The sequence below is a fragment of the Rattus norvegicus genome, chromosome 3 (assembly GCF_036323735.1).
Source record: "Rattus norvegicus strain BN/NHsdMcwi chromosome 3, GRCr8, whole genome shotgun sequence".
NCBI classification, from domain to species: Eukaryota; Metazoa; Chordata; class Mammalia; order Rodentia; family Muridae; genus Rattus; species Rattus norvegicus.
In genome coordinates, this window is record NC_086021.1 from 128,666,476 (window position 1) to 128,680,371 (window position 13,896).

Sequence of the window (13,896 nt, forward strand, 5' to 3'; positions counted from 1 at the left end):
GGGTTACAAAGCAAGACTCTGTCTGCAAATCAACGAGTAAGAGCGGATGCTCAGCGGCTGAGGCTCTGCTCATCATGTCTGAGGCTCTGCTCATCATGTCTGAGGCTCTGGGCTCCTCCCCTAGCAGCACTTAAATAAATACACTGCTCAAGTCAATGAACACTGACTCGTAGGGAAGAGAAAACTTTTAAAAGATTACTATTATTAAAGAGAAACAGACATAAAATATTCAGAGGGGAAAAAAAGACTTTAAGAATTAAAAACAAAGGCACAGAAATCAGTAACTCAGAGGATGAGAATAGATGGTAACCCCCAACAACTGCACCTACACTTTCCGTAAGAGAATAAATCATCCTTACACAAGTCTGTGCATCAACCTTCTTGGCAGCATGATTCAGAGACAAAACAGGAGCAATAAATCCAATGTTCATCAACTGACAAACTAAAGAGGAGATGTCTTATACACAAAACAGTATCAGTTACAATAAAAGTCTGAAATTCTGCTCCATGCAGTAATGCAAATGAACCCTGAAATCATACTGCCATAGTCTGTTCAGCTGTCAACTTGACACAATCTAGAGACATCTTAGGGTTCAGAGTACAAACACTGGGACAAAGAGAAAATCCTGTGGGATTACAGTAACAAAAAAATAACTCACAGGACCCAAAGCAAGATCAGAGTGGCTTAATACTGTTTAATAGAAGCACCAGAAACTCCAAGTCAACAGCGAGCCTTTCAAACCTTTAAAGTATCCCCAATCATCTTTACCCCATGGCATTCAAACTATAAAATGAGGAAGAAGGTTTAAAAAAGGTTCTGAGAAAATGTCCCCAACGGGCACGAAGAACTGTATTAGTGATTTTCACCCTATAGATTGTGACCCCTTTGGGGGTCAAATGATCCTTTTGAAGGAGTCACATATCAGATATCCTATATATCAGATATATACAATGTAATTCATAACAGTAGCAAAATTACTGTTATGAAGTAGAAATGAAAATAATTTTATGGTTGGGGGTCACCACAACATGAGGTCCTGTACTTAAGGTTTGTGGCGTTAGAAAGGTTGGGAACCACTGGCCTACCTCCATCTGTACATGCAATGACATGCATGACATGCACACACGTGCACAGTAAAATACAATTCTTTCCTTTTTAGCTTTTTGGAGACAGGGTTTCTCTGTATAGCCCTAGCTGTCCTGTATAGATAGGTTGGTCCCGAACTCACAGAGTTCTGCCTCTGCCTCCCAAGTGCTAGGATTAAAGGCAAGTGCTGCCATTACCACCTGGCTTAGAATACTGTTTTGAAAGATTGGTCTAGATATATAGTTCTGTGGCAAATCACTTGCCTAGAATCTATGCATCCCTAAGTTCACATCCCTGACCCACCAAATAAGAAGGGAAGGAAAAGCAGCTGGAGATGGGAACTCTTCTTGCAAAACTCACATGAGAGAACTCGGGCTGGGACGGGATGGGAAGTGAGGCAGGAGTGAAAACTGGCGTGCTCCGAGACACTGGTGTGGACGCTTGCGGTGATACAGCAGGCTGAGATGGGAGAAGGGGTTTCTCTATGTCCACTGCTTCGTCATCCTGAAGCTTTTGGAAATGCTCCCCTCCTTCAGGTATCACTGACATATCCATGGGCTCATCTGGTTCCATGCAGAAAGAATGAATTATAAAATTAGCACTCACCAATATTACTCATGCTCCAATACCACTAACAGTAATTATGATACAGAAATTTCCATTCCTAAAACACAATGTCCTAATTTTCAAAAAAACTGAAATGATAGACAGTAGGTTGTGTCCTCCTAGTCCTACCCTGTGGGAGGAAGGGAACGTATGATTACATGCGTGTGCACACATGTGGCACTCAGAGGAGTTCCACTGTGGGCTCCAGGGAGCAAACTCAGGTTGCCAGGCTCTTCAGTCAAGCATTTTTAATCATGTCAGCAGCCCACATCTAATTTTAGAGATAGATTAAAATGGTTTTCCATATGAGATTACCCACCCCATCCATAAGAAATATAAATTATGTTTCCTCTAAACACTCCCAGATTATCCTAGCTCATTTTCACATCTTCTGTAGGATTAACCAAAACCATTTTTTCTCTGTGTTTCTGTATGTGGTAGGTGTGCATGTGTATGAATGTCTACATGTGTGTGGCTGCAGTGTGTGTATATGTGGGGTGATACCTATGGAAGCAAAAGGTTGATGTGGAGAATCTTCCTTGATGACTCACTCTTCCTAATATTGCTAGCCAGCGTGCTCCTCAGATCCCATGTTGGGCTTCTGAAGCTAGCTGTAGGAGCGGGCCACCATGCTCTCCTAGCATTTACATGGATCTAGGGATCCTAACAGCAGTCCTCCTGTTTACACAGTAAACACTTCAACTCTGAGCCATCTTGCAGCATTTAATGCCATCTAATTTAACTACGACGTACTTCTGCCCCAGACCTTGAAAGGCAATGAGCGTGCTCATCTCCCCAAGTTGGTTATCTAGGTCTGTATGAAGTCACTATGCCTGCAGTAAGAACTGCTAAGTGCAGAGACTGACACCAGTCAAAGACAGAGCACCAACACCAATCAACACCCACGTATCTCAGAACCAAGACACTAACCCTAACAAAACTGCTCAGGAGGAAACACACAGAAAACACTATCAGTGTTCCCGGGGCTGGGAGATGGCTCAGGGTTAAGAGTACAGGACACAGCTCTTTCAAAGGACCCAAATTCCATTCTCAGCACCCACATGGCAGCTCACAGCCATCTGCACCTCCAGTTCCAGGGGATCAATCCTATCTTGGCCTTAGAGGGCACAATGCATACAAGTAGTACATAAACACACAAGCAGGCAAAATACCCAATACACATATACATATACATGCGTGTATATGTATATTTATGAATGTATGTATGTATGTATGTATGTATATTTCAAAACCACTGTTTCTGCATGACCTTAAAGCAACCAAGTCCATCCCCAGTGCCAGCCTAGGTAGCTATTTAATTCATCAGGCTTTTGACCCTTATTTTTACAATTTGATCCCAACCAAACCAGTCAAAAACTACTTACTCCATGTAGCTTTCCCAGTTTACACTCACATTACCAGCCGCCTACAATCCAAACTCCAGTGCCCACCCTGCTTGCCTGGCCTCACCCTCATATACCAGACTGATGAGATTTTAGGATCCAGTGCTACAAACTTTGATTTAGTTTAATAATGTAAGACAGATAGCAAAACAGATCTAAAACGAATTTGAGACTTCTCAAACAAGGGTGCACATGATTCAGGGTTACATGGGGAAAAAAAGACTAAATGAAATATATAATGATGCACTTTTTCATATGTACAGAAAATGCTCTGAAAAACACATCCAAATACTAACTGTAATTAAATCGAGACTATGACCTGAGGTACTTTTTATTTTCTTTACATTACTCTCTTATATAGTGAATATTGATTATAAACAAGGAAAAGAAAAAGCATTTTAATATAACTCTTTTTATGTTCACATTACAGAGCAGAATTAAGAAATTAAGCTAACAATCCAAGTAGAGTTTTGTAGAATGAAACCCCGTCCTTCTGACTAGAGACGCCACTGATTGTGCATATGGCTAGAATGCTTTGGCCTCCACCACTCTCCAGCTGGCGACTACACTGAGCAGACATGAGCACAGAGAGTCTGAGGCTAGCCCTGAGAGTTAGTATGCCCAGGACTCAGTGCACAGACAGCACGCTGTCACAGGAGAGCATCCGACAAGCTAAGCAAATGCCTGAGTTCAGGTCCTAACTATACTACTAGCTGTGAAATGTGTGACTTCATTCCCTCATATGCAATGTGAGGATAAAACTCATGCCTTTCATCCCAGCGCTAAGGAGGCAGAGGCAAATGAATCTCTGAGTTCAGAGGCCAGCCTGGTCTACAGAGTAAGTTCCAGGACAGCCAGAGCTACACAGAGAAACACTGTCTCTCTAAAACAGACAGACAAACAGACAGGCAGACAGACAAAAAACTTAACTACTACTTAGGACTTTTGTGAGAATTCTCTGGGGGTGAAAAAAACAGAAAAAAAAAAACCTGAGCAAATGAAAAGCAGCTATGACAGCAGCTGGCATAAACAGGTGTATTTAAAAATAATGCAAAATTATGAAGTCTTATTGATGTATGAATAAAAAGGACAGTGCTACAAAGCTGGCACTCAGGAGGAGAGGGAAAGAATCTCTTACTCAAGGGCAACCCAGGACACATAGGCAGACCTCTGTCTCAAACACAAAACAAAACAGAGGAAAAAAGAAACTGATAGAATTTACAGGAAAAACTAGGAGAAGACATGTTTGAAAATACATAGACATTGAGAAATACACAGCCTAGGGATCTAGCTCTATGGATAGAATGCTTGCCCACCATGCTTGAAGCCCAAGATCAGATCCCCCACATCACATAAAGCCAGACACAGTGGCACACATCTACAATTGTGTGTTATACAATTATAATTGTATTACTATTATACTTAAATATTTATATACAGTAGCGGGAGAAATATATATTTATTTGCTTATTTATTCATAGAAGAGAGAGGTAGAAACTGGGGCATTCTCAGCCACACAGGAGAGCCTAGGATGCATGAGACCATGTCTTGGGGTATGGGGGATACTTAGTCCTCAGAAGACAAAGTTTAAGTTCAAATTTTTATCAGCTCCTTCAAGGCACCCTTAATTATTTTAATGATAACAAAAATAAAGAGCCTACGAAACAACTGCTGGCTTTCTCTCACTTAGAAACACGTTAGCATATATCTGGAATTTACCAGGTAATTAATAACAAATCTAGTACTTCCCCATACTAATTTACTTAGTTTCAATTTTAAAAACAAAAAATTTTCACCAGAGCATTTTTTTCTAAATTAAAATATAAGATCTATGCTTAAAAAGCAAACAGCAGGGGCTGGGGATTTAGCTCAGTGGTAGAGCGCTTACCTAGGAAGCACAAGGCCCTGGGTTCGGTCCCCAGCTCCGAAAAAAAAAAAAAGAACCAAAAAAAAAAAAAAAAAAAAAAAAAAGCAAACAGCTAGAGCAGTTTACCCTAGGTACATGAGTCAAGGAAGCATGCATTAGGCAAGGTTGGAGAGCCCCGCACCGCTCCCGGGCTGGAATGAACAGACAGGCAGATGCCAACAGCTCACCTTTTCTCTGTCCTTGCTCTGTGGGACTGCTAGGAACGATAAAAGGGGTAGATCGGAAAGCATCAGGGGAAGGAGCAACAAGATCTGAGGAATTCCTTCATGTAAAGAGAGAATCACAGGTTATTTTTCTGCAGCCAAGGGCATGACTTCTCAACAAAAACATCCAACACACATACTTAACAGCATATACACTTCACAGCGTTTCTCCTGAACAGCAACCTGAGATTCAAACAGCTCTCAAACACTAGGTTTTTAAAAAGTAAGGACAAAGGGAATGAGTAGATACAAGATATAATGACTAAACAGGACATTCACAGTTCTGAGACATAAAAAAAAAAAAAATTACCTCATTTTACATAGCATGAACAGTATGCACATTTTTATTTAAAAATAAAAACAAACGGGTTGGGGATTTAGCTCAGTGGTAGAGCGCTTGCCTAGGAAGTGCAAGGCCCTGGGTTCGGTACCCAGCTCCGAAAAAAAGAACCAAAAAAAATAAAAAAATAAAAAATAAATAAATAAATAAATAAAAACAAACCCATTGCCCTAGCAAATCCATTCTCTCTTATATTAAGTGACGAAAAAAAAAATGCTAGAAAGGGGAAGGATAAACACTTGGTTCTCAAGCATCACATTTATAAACTGCAAGGCTTTGATTTTCTAGAGAAACCTTTAGCTTCCACCATAAAATCTCCAATGGGAAAATACACGTACATACTTTAAACAGTTCCTCTAAGTTCTCACTCCAAGGCCTGGATTCCAGTGTTTAGCTGTGACAGAAGCTCTGGTCTGAATGGTGACCTGGTTCTCCAGGCTCTCAGGCTTACTTACGTGGAAAGACTCTCCTGAACAAGGGGCTTCTGACCAGAGAGCTGCAGGAGCTGCAGGGTGGTAGCAGGTGTGGAAACCGGAGAGCACCCGCCTTCCTCCCTTGAAGGAGTAGAACAACCATCAGAAGCTAGTGGGGGAGAAAAGTTAGAGTTGTATTTACTTCTCAGACTGGCATCACTGCACGGGAGAACCTACTCAGCGCTGCAAATCAATACCCAGCCTGCCACACTTCGGGGAGAGGTCCTTTCTGTGGAAGCTCAGCTCAACAGGACATCACCAGGGCACAAATTTTGAGTCAACAGCAACCCCGTGCCCCATTTCAAGTTGGCTGGTTTGTTTTTCCGCTTTTCAAGACAGGGTTTCTCTGTGTCAACCTGGCTGCCCTGGACCTCAAACTGTAGACCAGGTTAGACTCCAACTCAGAGATCTACCCACCTCTACCTCGCCTCCCAAGGGCAGGGATTGAAGGTATGAAACACCACCACCCAGTCATTTCTATTAAATAAAGATTGGTTAAAAGAATTCCTTCATCCTTTCTACCACAGTCTAAGCTTAGAGAAGGTAATGGTTCAAAACACATCTGGGCATGTCTGTGCTCTCACCAAAGCTTATCAGACATTCTATTTCAAAAATAAGAAAAATAACCCTAACATTGGTTCCAAGAATTGGGGCCCAGCCAGTCATGAACCTGACTTTTGTATCACAGCCTCTGGAGCTGGTTTGTATGAGAAATGTAGAATCATTTGCAGATGCAGGATAAAGCCTTTAAAACACTGTGAGAAGCTATAAGGTGAGAGTCTCTAAGACCAGGTAGAAAAAGTGCACACAGTAGAAGCCTGGATCACAAAGCTTTAGAGTGAAAAAGGATCTATTAGAAATGGAGCCACTCGTGTTATATTTTAGAACTGCACTATCAACCACTCATGACATTCTACAACTGAACAGAGACCTCTCGTGATACACTCTACCCATGTCCTAAGAACTTGAGGCTGAATTCATAAGTAATGGACTGCCTGGATGTGGTGATGCACGCCTTTAACACCAGCATTTGAGAGGCAGAGGCAGGTAGATCTCTGTAAGTTCAAGGCCAGCCAGGACTACATAGTAAATTCCAGTACAGCCAGGGCTACGACGTTAACAATCTATCACTAAGGAAGTCACAAAAAGTAGTGAACTAATATGCTTGACAGAAGAAACTGCATGTCAGGAAACCACTCTGTTCACTGTTCTTATTCATATCAACAGTGGAAGAATAGAAAGCTATGAAAATGTGCAGTGAGTTTAAAGGTGTAAAAAGAGTGTATAGGGAACCTGTCTGTAATGTAATCACACCAATGAAGAGAAACCTCTTCTGTTCTTCAGTGGGACAACAGCTGGTAAGAAACCTGCTCACTCATTTGCAAGGAAAAGAGGCTAAACTGACAATGCCACCACATGGGTTCCCTGCTATAAAATGGCTGCCAAGGGAAGTGTTTCTCCAAGGGCACCCTCAAAGACAGAGAAGCCACTGCGACTGTGATCCAGGAGGGACAGGCTACATCTGTCAGAGCTGGCACAACTGGGAGATCATCCACACAGCCTTGTTTTCTGTAGGCATGAAAGATGTAAAATCAAGAGGGTCACTGAAGTTGGGGGCAGCAAAGTTTCAGAAAGGTGAGAGCAGGCAAAGTGTGGAGGGGTTAGCTCCCTGCAACAAGGCCCTTCAAGGTCACTGTCTGGAAGGTGACACTTAAGTCACAATGGAGAACCCAGGAACGTTCAGAGATGCCAAAACCATGGGAAATCTGCCAAGGGAAACTGCAGTGGAAGTAAACCCAAGACAGAGGTCATCTGTGCTGAAGGCATCAGGAGGGGAGGGCAGAGCACTCAAGGCTGCCGGAGCCCAGAGAACAAGACCACAAGTGACACATGGGCTACAGGTTTTGGTGCTTGCCCTGCTGGGTCAGGCTTGCTCTGCCTCCATCCCTTTCTGAATAGATAACCTGATTTCCAGCTCTAGAGGACCTCATAGTTAGGAAACATGGTCTCGGAAGACACTTTAAATGTTAGACATATTGGAGTTGTTTCCAACTATGGGGACTTTTCAAAGAACTAAATGCAGTTGCATTATGAGATGAGAATGAGATTTTAGGGGCGAGGGGTGAAATGTTATGATCTAAAGTGATGTGCTGGTGTCAAGCTGACAAAGGGTGGAGCTAACATGACTAATTCTGTCAGCTTGGCTGCTTTTGGAGTCACCATAGAAACATAGCACTTAGTGTCTATGAGGGTATTTCCAGAAAGGCTTAGCTGAGGATGAAACACCCTCACTGAATGCAGGCAGCAGCCCCCATGGGCTAGAATCCCAGGCTGAATAAAAGGAGAGGGGGCTGAGCAGCAGGGATACTGGGTGTCTCCTGAGCACTCAAGTTTCTCACAGCCTCCCTGATAGGAAGACGAGAACTCTCAGCCCATGGGACCTAAAAAAAAACCCTTTTTCTTTCTAAAGAAGTTAATCATGTCTTTATTATTATTTGTGTGTGTGTGTGTGTGTGTGTGTGCGTGTGCCTACAAAAGTTTACATCACTACATGCACACAGGAACCCATACAGTGAGACAAGAGAACTGGGGTTACAGATGGTTGTGAGCCACCACGTGCATGCTGGGACCTGAACCTCTGCAAGAACAGTGCGTGCTCTTAACCACTGAGCATCTCTCCCAGCCCCAAAACCTTCCTTCTTTAAGCTGTTTTTGTCAGATTTGCTGTTGTTGTTCTTGTTACAGCAGTGATAAAAGTAACGACTACAGAGAGGAAAAGCCAGAATCCTTATACCTCTGCTTGGCTGCTCTTCTTTCTTGTGAAGCTTCTATAAGAAAACAGCAAGCGAGCCTTTTATCCCAAGGTCTACCTAAGGTGAGGTAAAGCTCATGCCATGATGCAGATGGGAAGTCAAAACAATGCGCATGACACCTGATGGTATGAATGCAGCAATTTTCATGGTTAGAACTTGAGCCTCCTCAAAGGAGACAGAAACACTAAGTACTAATAATAAAATACATGAGCAGCCAAGTGACTCACATTATCAAGTTCCCCATGAATGGAGAATATCAGCCTAGACAGATTGAATATTAACTGTATCAGCCCCAGGTATAAAGAAATGCCTTAACTACACCCTGCTAGCTTTAGTGGATGTCCGCTAGTGTCTTACACACCAGGCACAGCACAGAATGCAAAAGGGCGCACCTACCTCCTCCCTGCTTTTCACTAAGCGTCAAGCTTTCTGAGACTGTGGAGTAGGGGAAAAGACTACAGGGGTGTGAACAAATCCATTCTACACATCTACGCTTTGTGTCCTTCATCCTAGGCCTTAATTTACCTGTTATGTCATCTAATAGATAAGTTAACTATTACCCAAATGAGTAAGAAAAGTCACAGTACACAGGACAGAAGGAGAAATGGCAGCTCTGTCCGTAATACTGAGCTTTACTAGATGCACTCCTATTTTCCCTCAACTTCCAAAAGGGTGAAAGCTATTCAAAGTGCTGACTAGTAAGCATTCTCTGACAGCCCCCATCACTGACTAGCTAAGAATATATTTTTCTTCCATATCATTAGCTATTCCATATCATAGCTATTCTAAAAAGTACTTTTTAACTTAAACAGTAGCCTCAGAACTAAAATAAAAATGTAGAACAAGTGAGAAGAGGAGATGTGGAAATAATCAACCTTCCTACCTGTTTTACTGCTCTGGTCAAACAAGTCTTCCTGAGTTGAGGAAACCTCAGGCTCTGATGACACCTGAACCTGCAGCCCCCCTTCCAGCAGCTCTTGGGCAGGTACCTGCTCCTTTGTTTCCACAGCAGCAACAGAAACTTGAGGACTGGAAGGCAGGTCTTCAGACCTAGGAGATTCAGTTCAACGATGATAAAGATTGCTAAATTCAAATGTTTCCCTCTTTCAACAAAAAGCTTCTAACAATTTCAAAAATTCTAATAGCCTAATTTACATAACCTACTAAAATAATACTGCAAAGTCCTCAGGCATTTCAAAGCCTGTCTCCCTCATCCCCACAGCCAGACCTCTTTTCAGTTTGCTGTCTGTTGAACACTTCTAACAAGTGATTAAGAATTGCTACCTAAGGGGTTGGGGATTTAGCTCAGTGGTAGAGCGCTTGGCTAGCAAGCGAAAGGCCCTGGGTTCGGTCCCCAGCTCCGAAAAAAAAAAAAAAAGAAAAAAGAAAAAAAGAAAAAAAAAAAGAATTGCTACCTAAGTCTTTATACAGACTTATTGTGACTTTTCACTGGTGTCTGCTGGCCTTTTCCAGGACTCTTTTATACACACTGCTCAACCAGGTTAACACTCACATTCTTGACCCCTGCCTAGAGACTTTTACTTACTCTAATATTCTCAAGGAAAATGGAAAAAGCAAGACTAACAGGAAAGCCAGGCAAGTGGCCTATACCTATAATCTCAGTTTCAAAAGCTGAGGTGGAAAGATGGTAAATCAAGGTCAATCTGGGCTACATACTAAGTCCGAAGAATGCCAAGATTACAAAGTGAGATGCTATTTAAATAACAACAACAACAATAATAATAATAATAGCATAAAAATTAAGCTGAAATCAAGACTTTGTAAAGAAAAGTCTTAAAGAAATGGATCATGGTGGGACACAAACCTCCAATCCTACCACTAAGAAAATTGAGGCATGAAGAAAGCCAGCCTGGGTCACATGGCAAAGCACTGTCTCAATAAAAAATAAAAAGCCTAAAAGCCATGACGATCACTGTTGCTGAGGACCCCAAGTCCAACGTCTACTGAAGAAAATAATGAAAGGATACTGAATGTTCATCTCCCCTCAAAGTGAGAACATCCCAGTTTTCCTCTGCTACTCGACAGTCAATACAGTCTGGGATACAAAAACTACCACAGACCAAGCAGAGTGGACTTCCCCATTCCTACCAAACTAAGATCCAGAAACACTTGGAAAATACCTGCATACCATAAGTTAGCAGAAGGGTTACTTAATAATCCAGAGCAATGTGGGTACTCAAGAATAGAAGCAGGTTTTCCAATATAACGGTCTTCTACATCTTTATTAGCCTCAGAGAAGCAAAACAATCTCCTAGACAGTGACCCATTACCTAGACAGATGTCAGTCAAAGACTAAGGATTACAGTCATAGAAGCAATAACGCTCCTTAGTAACAGGCCAGAATTAAGAGCGGAGCGCACACACAGTGAGGCTGCATAAGCAACCCAAGTGTATTCCTATTACACAAAACAAAAGGCCAGTATCTGTAAAATGTGAGAGGGGGAATCAGCAATTTCTAATACTGTCTCCATAGCCAAAATGAAATTCCTATAGCCCCACAGTAAAATTCCACAGACACTTTTAGAGCATGCATAACTAACCTTACAAGTGGTAGATTTTGTTCTTCTACCACATGGGAGCCTTTGCTGGGCTGCACTGTAACAGGGATGTCTTTGCTGGGTTCTATTATAGAGATGGCGTCAGTGGACTGTTCTTCACATTTAATTGCTTAAAATATAAGGGGGAGAAAAAACACATTAAGCAGATATTAAGTCTTCAAAGTATCAGAGGCAGCCCAACTAATTCTCAAAAGGCAAAAACTATTAACAGAAATTAGTCTAATTTTGAAACATCAAGAGTTCTATTATAGAGGGACAACACCCACACTGGACACCATACGCTACCAAATAAAACCCCCAGTCCCAAGAGTAGGTGCCACCTTTTGAGTTGTTGGTTAATGGGTCCACAGGCCTCTCAAGCATTACAGACTACTACCACGGCTATCAGCTGCCCTCCAGTGTTTGAGGATAAGACCCTATGGCCTACATACCTGAGTCATAGAACATGGAGAAATCTAGCTAATACTCAACTAGAAGCTTCATCCCTACAGCTAGTATTCACAGAGCTATAAGGTGCTAAGCATGCTACTAGAAAAGAAAAAGTGGTCATCAGTCCCGCTTAGCCAAGATCCTTTGGTTACACAACCAGCCTGGAAAGTTATGCCGGATGGTGCAGTAACAGCACAGATGGTACAGGAGTAAATTCAACAATTACTTCTTTCTTTACAAAATGGATTCAAGGCCTGTTTCATGGGATAAAACCAATACCTGACACGGTCATGACCCAAGAACCTGATGCTAGTTAGGTTATGGGCCACAGGGGAAAACCTACTGTCACTCTGCTGAATGGACACGGCAATAGCAGGACTCCTCCTGACATATGGCTATCCCAACACATCAATGCATCACTCAGTCCTCATCAAGACTGCTGCTTCCTGGGGTTGGGGATTTAGCTCAGTGGTAGAGCACTTGCCTAGTAAGCGCAAAGCCCTGGGTTCGGTCCCCAGCTCCGAAAAAGAATAAAAACAAAAAACAAAAAACTGCTGCTTCCTGAAATAGATGGCAATTAACGACTGGTCAGCTTGCACAGAATCAGCAGCTTTGGAATGCTCAGAACTAAATGGGGTGTGTATTTCACATCTCTGTCCTCAAGGTTCAGGAATCCATACAAAGGGGGGAGGGGTGTTTAAAAAAAAAAAGTAAGAACCAAACGTGGCATATAACTTCACAGAAACAGTGTTTTCCAAAAGCAACAGGGCAAACACATACATGAACTCATAGGGACTGTGAAAGTATACACAGGATCAAACCAGACAGAAATCTTAGCATGGAGGGAGAAAGGTGGGTATGAAGTTCTATTCCTAGGTAAGGAGCTATAGACATATGATTGCTACTGGGAGAGGAGGTCACTTTTCTTTAGTCCCATGACAGCTAATATATAACATACATTCCAGGGAAGGCCATATGCCCAGGAAGAGTCAGCTATCACAAAGGGGATTACATGGGGTTTTGTTTTATTTAAGAGGGAGGGATCATTAAAAGTCTCCCAACCAAAAAGAGCCCAGGTCCAGATGGGTTCAGTGCAAAATTCTATCAGGTCTTCATAGAAGACCTCATACCAATACTATCCAAACTATTCCACAAAATTGAAACAGACGGAGCACTACCGAATTCCTTCTATGAAGTCACAATTACTCTTATACCTAAACCACACAAAGACCCAACAAAGAAAGAGAACTTCAGACCAATTTCCCTTATGAATATCGACGCAAAAATACTCAATAAAATTCTGGCAAACCGAATCCAAGAGCACATCAAAACAATCATCCATCATGATCAAGTAGGCTTCATCCCAGGTATGCAGGGATGGTTTAATACATGGAAAACCATCAACGTGATCCACTATATAAACAAACTGAAAGATAAAAACCACATGATCATTTTATTAGCTGCTGAGAAAGCATTTGACAAAGTTCAACACCCCTTCATGATAAAAGTCCTGGAAAGAACAGGAATTCAAGGCCCATACCTAAACATAGTAAAAGCCATATACAGCAAACCAGTAGCTAACATCAAACTAAATGGAGAGAAACTTGAAGCAATCCCACTAAAATCAGGGACTAGACAAGGCTGCTCACTCTCTCCCTACTTATTCAATATAGTTCTTGAAGTTCTAGCCAGAGCAATCAGACAACAAAAGGAGATCAAAGGGATACAGATTGGAAAGAAAGAAGTCAAAATATCACTATTTGCAGATGATATGATAGTATATTTAAGTGATCCCAAAAGTTCCACCAGAGAACTACTAAACCCGATAAACACCCTCAGCAAAGAGGCTGGGTATAGAATTAATTCAAATAAATCAGTAGCCTTCCTCTACACAAAAGAGAAACAAGCTGAGAAAGAAATTAGGGAAAGGACACCCGTCATAATAGTCCAAAATAATATAAAATACCTCGGTGTGACTTTAACCAAGCAAGTGAAAGATCAGTATGATAAGAACTTCAAGGCTCTGAAGAAAGAAA

The 13,896-nt window shown here is 41.9% G+C and overlaps 1 protein-coding gene across 8 annotated transcripts in view; it reads right to left on the reverse strand.

Moving 5' to 3' along the window:
* The window catches only part of Tp53bp1 (tumor protein p53 binding protein 1), a 104,397-nt gene that overhangs the window by 46,156 nt on the left and 44,345 nt on the right, over positions 1 to 13,896 (reverse strand). For all 8 annotated transcript variants that reach the window (XM_017592215.3, XM_063283318.1, XM_006234865.5 and 5 more), the window contains 5 exons: positions 11,414 to 11,540; positions 9,736 to 9,902; positions 6,022 to 6,148; positions 5,191 to 5,285; positions 1,448 to 1,650 (listed from right to left, as the gene is read on the reverse strand). In XM_017592215.3, coding sequence (XP_017447704.1) covers positions 1,448 to 1,650; positions 5,191 to 5,285; positions 6,022 to 6,148; positions 9,736 to 9,902; positions 11,414 to 11,540 — 719 coding nt within the window. The remainder of the gene's footprint in view (positions 1 to 1,447; positions 1,651 to 5,190; positions 5,286 to 6,021; positions 6,149 to 9,735; positions 9,903 to 11,413; positions 11,541 to 13,896) is intronic.